The sequence below is a fragment of the Notothenia coriiceps genome, unplaced genomic scaffold (assembly GCF_000735185.1).
Source record: "Notothenia coriiceps isolate Sejong01 unplaced genomic scaffold, NC01 NC01_scaffold00026126, whole genome shotgun sequence".
Taxonomy (NCBI): Eukaryota; Metazoa; Chordata; class Actinopteri; order Perciformes; family Nototheniidae; genus Notothenia; species Notothenia coriiceps.
In genome coordinates, this window is record NW_011358827.1 from 2,460 (window position 1) to 12,662 (window position 10,203).

Genomic DNA, 10,203 nt, shown 5'->3' on the forward strand with positions numbered 1-10,203 from the left:
TGTTGATAACAAGTTTAAATTACACTGAAAAGAATATAACCACAAACCACTTTGTTATTGCTCCCAATTTTATCATCAGAGATGACTCAAGATCATAAAGACACATTTCTATATCATCAAAATAACCATGCTCTCAAATATTGTTCACAATATCGCTGGAAAAAATCTGTGATCGTGGAACACTCTCTGTCTTCCTTTGCCAGAGATATGATTAGTTGCACAGGTGTGCCTGTAGGACTGGCCACAGAAATAAAAAGCACTCTGAAACACGATATGACATCTTTTGCTTATTTGGGGGTCTGGGGGGGTCCTCCGAAAACCAGTCAGTATTGAGTGTGAGGGTTAGGCGTTAGAGTTTTGATACCTGTCAACGGGAAGCCAGCCGATAGGATTGAAATGCACTCTACCATCGTTGTCACATTATCAATGGCATGTTCTCTACTCATTCACCCATGGAAACACTGTGGTCGATACTGCTTCCATAGCCTCTCACAATCTACGTCCATGGGCCACAGACCATTCCTGGAGTTGGACTCCAGACCGCTGCTTGAACGGATTGCCAATCCATGGAGCAGCAGAAGTGAGTAAATAGAGGGAGTAAGTGTGTTTTATTCTTCTCAAAAGTTATATCTAATCAATGTGAAGTGAATCGTATACAAATGGCTGTTACCAGTTTACAAACCCACATACGGTATCACAACGTTTACATGTAAAGAAATGTATAGCACAGTTTTAGATTGAGCGTGCCAAAGATACATTTGTTATAACAATCTGTTGATAGTATTTAGACGCGAAAAATCCAGTTAGCTTGCTGTGTAATACAAATCTCCTGTGACCCCTGGATTGTTGGGTCAGCATGGGTTGTATCTTTGCTGATTGAACAAGAGTAGACTGCCAGGTTTCTAGGTATTTTCTAAATGACACCATCGCAATTATACTGAATGGTCGGGTGTACAGGAATGTCACGTTTTTCCTATAATGTTCTGAAAGTTGGATTTTCAATAGACTTTGACTAGTTTTAACAGCTGACCTGCGAAATGATGGATAGTGACAAGAGCAATTTGGAGCGAGACCAAAATGGGTTTCGTCTAGTTAAACGATCATACAACATATATTAGAAAATAAATGAGTGGATATACCGCTCTAGAGATCGATGCCATCCAAAAGCGTTCGGATAGCCATTTGGAATCTTCTCTGTTAACTTGCATATTCGTGGACTCAGCTGATGATTATAACCATCCGCATAAGTGTGATTAGGATGGCTGGCCTGATCTGTGGAAGGGCATGAGTGTCTAGATACTCGTTAAAAAATACTTTAGCATCCCAACTGTGTGTTGTTCTTTATCGAAATTAATTCCATTTGAATGTGTAGGTGTCCAGGAAATCCACTGAGGTGTAGCTGGTGATGGAATTTAGGAAAGACTATTTGTGTTGTAGCAGTTATTCAGGGTAGTGACAAACGATCCACTCCTTTGAGTGACCACCACAGCCCCAGATGAATCATCCAGTATATCTGAAAATCATATGTGGTGATCTTTAGGCAGGAGGACAGAGCAGAGTTCCACAATCTGCCATAAAAAATGTTGAGCATAGGCTGGAGCGAACCTTCTTTCCCATAGCAGGACAAACAAATGGTTATATACAGCAGGAACGAACTCTCATTAACTTCAAAATCATTACGTGTCAAATTAATCTCCAATAATTGTAATAATTCCTTGTCTGGTCTTTTTTGATCAGGGTGTTTACGGAATATGTTTTTTTTTTTTTAGGGTTAGGGTAATGTTGTGAATCGAGTGGCCTGTGTTCATCGTCCATAACATCTTGATATGCCACACCTGTGAGGTGGGATGGATTATCTCGGCAAAGGAGAAGTGCTCACTATCACAGATTTCTTCAGATTTGTGAACAATATTTGAGAGAAATGGTTATTTCGTGTATGTAGAAAATGTTTTAGATCTTTGAGTTGATCTCATGAAAAATGGGAGCAAAAACAAAAGTGTTGCGTTTATATTTTTGTTCAGTGTATATAAATACTGATCAGATATCCACCAGATCTTTTAGGGATTTTTGTGTCTCTTGGAGAAATTCAATTGCAACATCAAATATAAAAGTTAATCTGAAACAAACTCAAATACCATAATGAAATTAATCCACAAATTATGATTGTTATTATAACTTAAATGTTATACCTGGAAACACAAATACAAAACCGAAAATAAGAAATGTAATATGCTCGGTTTTTGTCCTGGATGGCAGATTACGTCACTTCTGCCGCCTAAAACCCAGGAGGGGATCTAACCGCTGCTGCACTAGCTAACGCTACATTAGCAAAACAAACGCTACTTTTTTTTTTGCAAAAGGTGCAGCGGGCTTCAAACATGTTCCCCTCAACTGGTTTCAACCAAGCACTAAATTCGATGTTTTCCACCCAAATATGGTTGAACATTCCTCATATTTGTTTGTAAATAGATTCGAAGATACCTTAGTTTCTGACTGCCGCTAGCTTGGTTGCTAGGTTACTAGCTGGGTGTTTTCCGATAAGGGGCCGGGGGGAACAAAATGAGTGATTACTGGTTCCATGTTGATTTAATTCAATACAATTGTTGGGGGGAACTGAAAGGCTTTTACCGTACAGGTTACTTTGCAGCCAGGACATTTCCCCCAAAACACATTTAGACGCGATCGCTACACAGAAGTACCTTTCAAATCCGATCAGTTTTAAGACCTTCTAAATCACATTTAAGACCCTTCTTTTTTTTTTTAATCAAATGTAAGACTTTTTAAGACCCCGCGGGAACCCTGGTTATACATTACTCAATACGCTGCAGAAAGAATATCCTGTATGCAGAGACACACTTTGAGAAGTGTTTATGGTAGAGAGTTAAAGAGACAGCGTACCTGCTCCACTTGGTCAAGACGTTTCCGTAAGTTCTCGTTGAGATACGTTTCCACTCTGGTCATTATGCCCTCCAGCTTAATCCTCTCATTCAACAACTGTCTGTTGTCCTGTGGGGGGGTAGATGGGAGAACAAACAAAATACAAAAATAGTTACTCTTTGCCAAGTGCAGACAAACAAGATGTTAGTCAAATATCAGCAGCTCACAATCTTAGTTTTCTCTTGCTCTGTGAAACACAGTATTTTTACAGTGTTGTTTTAGTACTTCTACATAACTAAAAGACCTACATATTTCTTCCACCATTGCATATATCATGAGGATACTCATACATACATTTTTGCCCAAAAAGTACACAAACACCTTAGGTTGTGCAACAACTTTAGCCTAGACAAATGCTCTATCAACAATGCCTCCCAACATAGTGTTATGTTGCGAGCAATATAATTTGACAACAGCGATTAGTGTAAAAGCAAACATGAAAGGCTCCATGCTGCGGGGGCGCAGTTGTTGTGCAACTAAAGGGAGACTGGCTGAGGTTCGCTGAGGGGAGAGCTGAGAACAGCTGGCAGTAAGAGAGAGAGAGAGAGGGGGGGGGGACGCTGGATAACAGGACCCTCCCACACACAGATGCTGTCTGCCCCTCTCACCTCACTCAGGTCATGTGAACACAGGCAGGAGGCGGAGTAGGAGAGGACTGAGGAACACCTACATGTAGGTAACCTGCGTTTTCTCCGAACGACATATAGGCACAGATGTGCAGTGTTTCCCCTAGGATGGAGTCATAGCAGCGGTACTAAGGCACGTGGGCCCAGCATAATGTGAGCGCGGAGCGCGTGGAATCTTTTAGTATGTGCGCGTGCGAAGTGCGCCCCGGCAATTTGTTTCTATGTGTCAGCACAAGAAAGGCTCTTGAGGCCTAGTACCAGGGCCGGTTCTAGACAATTTGCTGCCCAAGGTGAGATTTTAGGCGACATTTTATGTGTAAAGAATAAATGAAAAATCTCTACAAAAGACAAATACACTTCAAAAAAAGAAACTTATTGACATCCACATAACAAAACAATCAAAAAGAAAAAAGGGTCGCACATTATTATTTTTTTTTGGGTACCTGGCTGGCGCCCCCTAGCAGCGGCGCTCATATTCCAGCAGCGGCGTGCGCCGCCACTATTTGTATATAGGGGAAACACTGGATGTGTGTGCATCAGCCTTTTCAGCATAACAGTGCTGTTCTATAGCTCACTGATCTAAATGATCGCCGAGTCTATCTTATAATAAAATATAATATAACTAATAATTATATACTCATTATATACTTGAGAAGCATATTTTATTCTTTTGAGTTTGCTTCACAACATTTTCTTAAATGTCCACATTACAAGGCAAAACCAGAGACAGAAATCCATGTAGTCCTCTGTAGTGCTGCCGCTGACCTGCTGAAGCTGGCGGATCTCGTCGTTGAGGTCATCGACGCGCCTCTGGTCGTCCAGGCTGAGCTGAGAGAGCAGGTCTGTGCCGAGCTCGGCCTTCAGTGACTCCCTGGTGGACTCCATGGCGTGGAGGCTGGCCTCCAGACTCTGCAGGCTGCGTTGCTACAGAGGAAGAAAGAGTCGCACATCAGTGGAGAACACAGACAGTCACGAGGTCTTAATCACCTTTAACTCTGGGCTTGTATGCAGGTTTAAACTAAAATATTGTAACAACTTCATTATATGATCACCTTGGGCATGAAGGTCTTCTCTGACTGCTGCCTCTTCTCCTTCAGCATCTTCATCTCAGACAGAATACTGTCTCTGGACGCCTTAAACTTCCTCTGCTGAGTCTCGATCTGCTGCATCTGGTTCATCAGCTGGTCAATCTCATTGTTGATACGTGAAGGCAGCGATTAAGGAAGTATAAGCCAATGTTTAACCTTGTATTTATTCTAAGTATAGTTTTTCCAACTTTATGTGAGCCAATGTCTACAGACAACAGCTGCTAAAATCACCTGTGTTGCAAAGCCTAGAAGTGTGAGTTGAGTCAATTATAGTTGTATAACCCATATCACAATCCGTCTCAAGAGACTCTACAACCTTCCCGACATTATAAGAAAAGAAAAAACTCCTTAAAACAACTGAATGGAAAACATTTAAAAAACGTTTCAGGAACACTTTGTTGTATTTAGACAAGAGAAACATTATAAAATAAAATCACATTATAGAAAACAAAACATATAATTCTAAATATGTGTGAAAAATTTGGCACTTTTCCACTGTCTTTTCGAAGACTTGCACTGCTCAAACAGTACTTGCTTCAGGAATAATGCATTATAAACTAAAGAAAGAACAAAAAACTACAACAAAGAGATGTTTTGTAGTCATTGGAGAATATATGGTAACATGGCAGCTAGCTTGTAGGCTTTTTAGTGCTCCGATAACTCGATTTACCTTCAGACGGGAGACTGTGACCGTTGATGTCAAGGCAGAGGATTAAGAACGTCACTTCATTATTCTAATTGACCAGACAGGCTCATCGATCGCTGGCACTACATTATGGGCCTTTAGGTTTAACAGGACTCAATAAACACTGAGGCTTAGGCTAAGGAACTACTGAAAGAGCTGCCCAGAGAAGATGAAAGGTAATAGATGCTTTAAGGTCATCCGATCACGTTCGTGAATGAGAACAGCTGAAATCAGGTCACTAATCCACCTGAATTCATTTAGGTATTTATAAATAAAGGAAAAAAAGGCATTCATCTCTGGGATGACCACTTCAACTGTCATGAATAACTTATAAAACAGGTTTATTTCAAATAATCCATTTGATAAGAGTTATGAGCACTCGGCTATGTGGGCCTGAAGGAACAACGAAAGAACAACCTTGAAAAGGGGGATTAGCGAGAGGTGCATCAGCGTACTCTCATGCGTATCGACAGAGCAGAGGTGGGGATGTAAACAACAAGCAGCTTTTAAATAATTGATCTGTTCTCTGACTCACCGCTGCAGGAGTGAAGGACTAGCGCCATGCCATGGTCTCAGTCATCCACTGCCTACTCACACACATACGTAATCCCCAGGTGCGCACATTAACATGTACGCAGTGCTGTCTGCGGGTGAGAAACTACACAGGTGTTCACACACACACATAATCATACCAGGGCGGAAGTGACCATATCCATAAGCATAGGGTACATGCAGAACTAAATCCCCTCTGATCCGCCTGTTTTTGCTTTTTATCGGCCCTCCAGAAGTGAGTCATGGCTCTGGCCGATATGTCCCGACTTACACTAATCCCTCTTGACCTCTCTAACCCTGCTCTCGCTGCACCAGGCTCCTGCTAACAGAAGTTGCTACACAACAGAGATGGATTAAATCCACATTTAAAAATAGAGGCTTGCACTAATTCAGTGAAGAATGCACTAAGGGGTGTTGTACATTATTTCAAAAGAGCTCTTAAAAGGCTCCGATAAGCTGCAGAGGTACATATATATTAAAACATCTTTATAACCAGAAGATGACTGCGTGAAGGATGCTTTTTTAAAGACAGATATATATATTTTTAACACACTTGGTATATATTGACTGTTCACGACTATGATACTTCCTCTTCCATTTCTCCAAGGCCAATATCACACGTGCCTACGGTTTATCACGCCTTTTATTTCTGTGTGTTCCAGACACCATCAAGCTAAAGCTGGCCTTTTACTGCATGTTGTCCTTAAAATAAACTTAAAAACATAACGCTCTGATCTTGCTGCTGGCATTAATGATGTAACATAATGTGGACGAGCTATAATTGAAAGGATATGTTCGATGTTCCGGCGCAGGTTCTCGTTGAGCTTGGCCTCCAGCTCCCCCAGCTCCTCCTCGGCCTTCCTCATGTCTTTCTGCAGCTCCAGGCGAGACTTCCTGGTGTCGTAGTAGCCTCCGGTCAGAGCTCCGCGGTGACTCACCTGGTCACCTGGAAGGTCGCAACACAATGTACAACATATAAGAGATGGACTAGAGCACTGAAAATACAAGGTCTTGTCAGTGTAGCAAAGGCAAGTCAAATGTCTTGATTATGGGAATTTTTAAATCTGTGTGTAAGAATATAATGATTGATGCATTGAATTGAACATGGAGTTTGATTCAGACCGGGTCGAAAGCTCATACTTGTTCTATAGGCTGTATTTGCACATGTGGCTTTTGGAGAGGAGGTTTTACAGAATAGGATTGGCCCATTACGGAGTACAAACAGAAGTATTAGCTACGTTTTTTGACATATTACTGATACCCAAAGTTACAAAATCCCAAGGTAATAACTCTTTCGTGCTAATGCCTACCTATATCTTTTAACAGTTTATTGCAGATAGAGACCATTTCTTTTAGAGATGCCATCTTACTTATATGCTTGAAGTACTGTGTATCGCATGTCAGCTTACCCTCCAGAGTGATACAGTCCATGGTGAAGGCTCTGGCCAGCTGGGTGGAGACTTCCATGCTGCGACAGATCAGAGTCTTCCCGAACACGTGCTTGAAGGCCTTGTCGAAGGTGTTGCTGTAGCGCAGCTTGCTGATCATGGGAATGGCATCCTTATGGGGCAGAAACACGTTGGTATGAACACAGTGGCAGATACCACACGCCACGTCTTGTTTCACCTTCAGTTGGCAAATATTTAACATACATGACTGCTGTATCTTTAACCATGATTGTTTAATTGTGAATATTTTCTGTCACGGTCCAAATTGCCTGCCTACAGTCGCAGATGTAACTTTGATAGGTTCTTACGTTTGTCTCTGGGTAGGCGGTGTCCCTGACGTCCAGCTTGGTCAGGGGCAGGAATGTGACTTCTCCAGGCAGGTTCATTTTGTTGAACTCCATCAGTATTTTGGTGCTGACCTCGTCAGTCTCCACAATGTGATAAAACAGTCTGGAAAACAAGAGAGCACGTAGAAGGCCATCTAAGACTAAAACTAAAAATCAAGGCTGCATCGTTGTAAACCATCAACAAATCTCTGCGGAAGCATTCAATGTACAAAATATACAAAAACAGAGCTTATGATGAGTACACTTTGTTTGATGGGGATACTTATTACTGGAAATAACATAATGAGCAAGCCATTAAAAAGTAGTTAACCTGACTCACCTGGTTCCAGCTGTCACCTCGACACAGGTATAAAAGGCGGGCTCACACTCAAAGTTATTCATGACGATGCCATGGTAACCACTGATGACATGCTGGTTGATACCCTTACGACGGAAATGCTCAAGGACTTTGTTGATGCTGTCACTGCCGTTCAGAATAGACTGGAGGAGCAGAGGGGAAGGAGAGAGACAATGAACTCTAAATAACCTTAACAATAATATATAAAACATATTGAATTGATATCCATGTTAAAATGAACACAATATAAAAACCTATTTTAAATGTTCTCATTACAACTGCAGCCATGATCTCTTCTCTAGAGAAAAACATGTATAACAGATTTCACACTGTGCTGCATTCTGGGAATAATTCAAATATACCTGAGCTCAAAAACAGAAAGAGATCTCTGTATTTCCCTAATATTGTGCTTCATTATTAACTGTACAGTATAACATAACAGGTAAAAAACAAGAATGGATAGAGTCCGTTCTGTTCCGAGAGGATGAATCAGCCGGGTCGATGAAAGCAAAATGAACGCAGGACATTTGTCCATGAAGCTACAAACCATTCATCTCTGCAGACATTAGTTAGAAGTGATATTTGATTGATGCATGTGCCCAGAAGAAACGACCGGCAGTTACTGGATGCGGCAGCAGGGAGTGAGTCATGTGTGGATTTAGATAGCTATGATAAGGTGCCATTGGCGGGGCAGATGAATGATTCCACTTGATAAACCTGTCCTGACAACTGGCTGATTCACAAAGTGAGTCCTCTGCTGTGTTCAGGTGGGCTCAAACAGAGAGAGGCACTTTCTCACTTGGGGTTTGATTTAGTTTTATTTCCACATTTCCTCTCTTGCAGTATTCTGGCTGGTAAGCAAATGTATGATGGTTTAATAATATGTGTGGCGTGACAGGTCTACATCTGACAAGTATTGCCTTCCTGAAAAAGGCAGGTAAGTGTGTGTCCTATTATTTATTTACCATGTGTCTTACATTTGAATCCTCTGATAAGTATTGTCCACTTTGCTGTTCTCTTTCTCACACAGAGACATCAGGAACCCTGTAGCTGCTTAAGCAAGTCAATAATCATGCAGCCTCGTGCAGACACGGTACCTTGCCGGTGGCCGCTCGGAGGAGCTGCTGCTTCTTCTCCAGCTCTTCTCGTTTGGCGGCCAGGGCCTGCTGCTCTGCGTTCTCCTCCCGCCACAGGTAGCTGGACAGACAGACGTCACACACGGTTACACTTGTGTCACAAGACCCAAAACTCAATGCCGCCATGGTACCAACAGAAGAGAAAGGCAGTCCGTGATAAAAACACTTACAAATATGACACTGTAGGTAAAAATAAGGACATCTTTTTATGTAAATAATAATAATGTAGATTTGTTACATGCATGTATGCAGTATAAAGTGAAATATTAGGTGCCTTATTACAGCTAAATAATCACATTTAAATAATTAAAAACAAAACAAATGCCAAAAACATTCCCCTCTTGTTTTTATTACGGTAATGCTTTTGTCATTTGTTGATATTTTTGAGATGAGGCTTGCAGCTGTGGGTTCTGCATGTTGTGATATCAAAGCGGTCATTATGCTGCCTTTTCACCGGCACACCTACACAATGGATCACAGCGAACTGGAGAGTGAATTCAAAATGAGACAAACACAAACATATTCATGAAATATGTTTCATTTGCTACTGAGCACCTGTTATTTGTTTATTGAATTTTTTTTTTTTTTTTTTTTAAAAAAGGTCCAAATATATGTTTTTAAACTTAAATTAAAAAACACATTTTTCCTTGAGCGTGTCGTCTAAACCAGCGGTTTTCAAAGTGTGAGGCCCCCCTTCCCTGGGGGGGGGCGCCAGAGAGCTTCAAGGGAGGCGCAGCGTGAGAAAGAAATAACGAGAAAAAGACGAGTAAAGTGTCTCTTGCACACGTTTGGCTGTCTGTAGAGACCGAGTTCCCCCACCTCACCAAAAAGGCTGTAAAAGTGCTCATTCCCTTCAGCTCCACCCAGGGGCGGACTGCCATCTGTGTGTTCTGGAGAATCACAGAACGGCCGGTCGTTCGCGGGCCGTTGATGGCCGGCTCGGTTTGCTGACGGCCGGCACCGCCCTTTATTTTTTATGTTTTTAAAAAAGGCATCATTTAAGTTGCGCTGCCAGGCGACAGAGGTCCGTTTCCACGCAGCGAGGCT

At 41.8% G+C, this 10,203-nt stretch overlaps 1 protein-coding gene across 1 annotated transcript in view; it reads right to left on the reverse strand.

The window, feature by feature from the left end:
• LOC104956613 (structural maintenance of chromosomes protein 3-like) overlaps window positions 1–10,203 on the reverse strand; it is a gene marked incomplete at both ends in the record, with an annotated part of 17,084 nt that overhangs the window by 1,896 nt on the left and 4,985 nt on the right. The window contains 9 exons of the mRNA XM_010784125.1: window positions 2,899–3,006; window positions 4,329–4,487; window positions 4,616–4,767; window positions 6,682–6,834; window positions 7,298–7,448; window positions 7,645–7,786; window positions 8,003–8,163; window positions 9,118–9,217; window positions 9,611–9,618. Of these exons, the coding sequence (XP_010782427.1) occupies window positions 2,899–3,006; window positions 4,329–4,487; window positions 4,616–4,767; window positions 6,682–6,834; window positions 7,298–7,448; window positions 7,645–7,786; window positions 8,003–8,163; window positions 9,118–9,217; window positions 9,611–9,618 (1,134 nt within the window). The remainder of the gene's footprint in view (window positions 1–2,898; window positions 3,007–4,328; window positions 4,488–4,615; window positions 4,768–6,681; window positions 6,835–7,297; window positions 7,449–7,644; window positions 7,787–8,002; window positions 8,164–9,117; window positions 9,218–9,610; window positions 9,619–10,203) is intronic.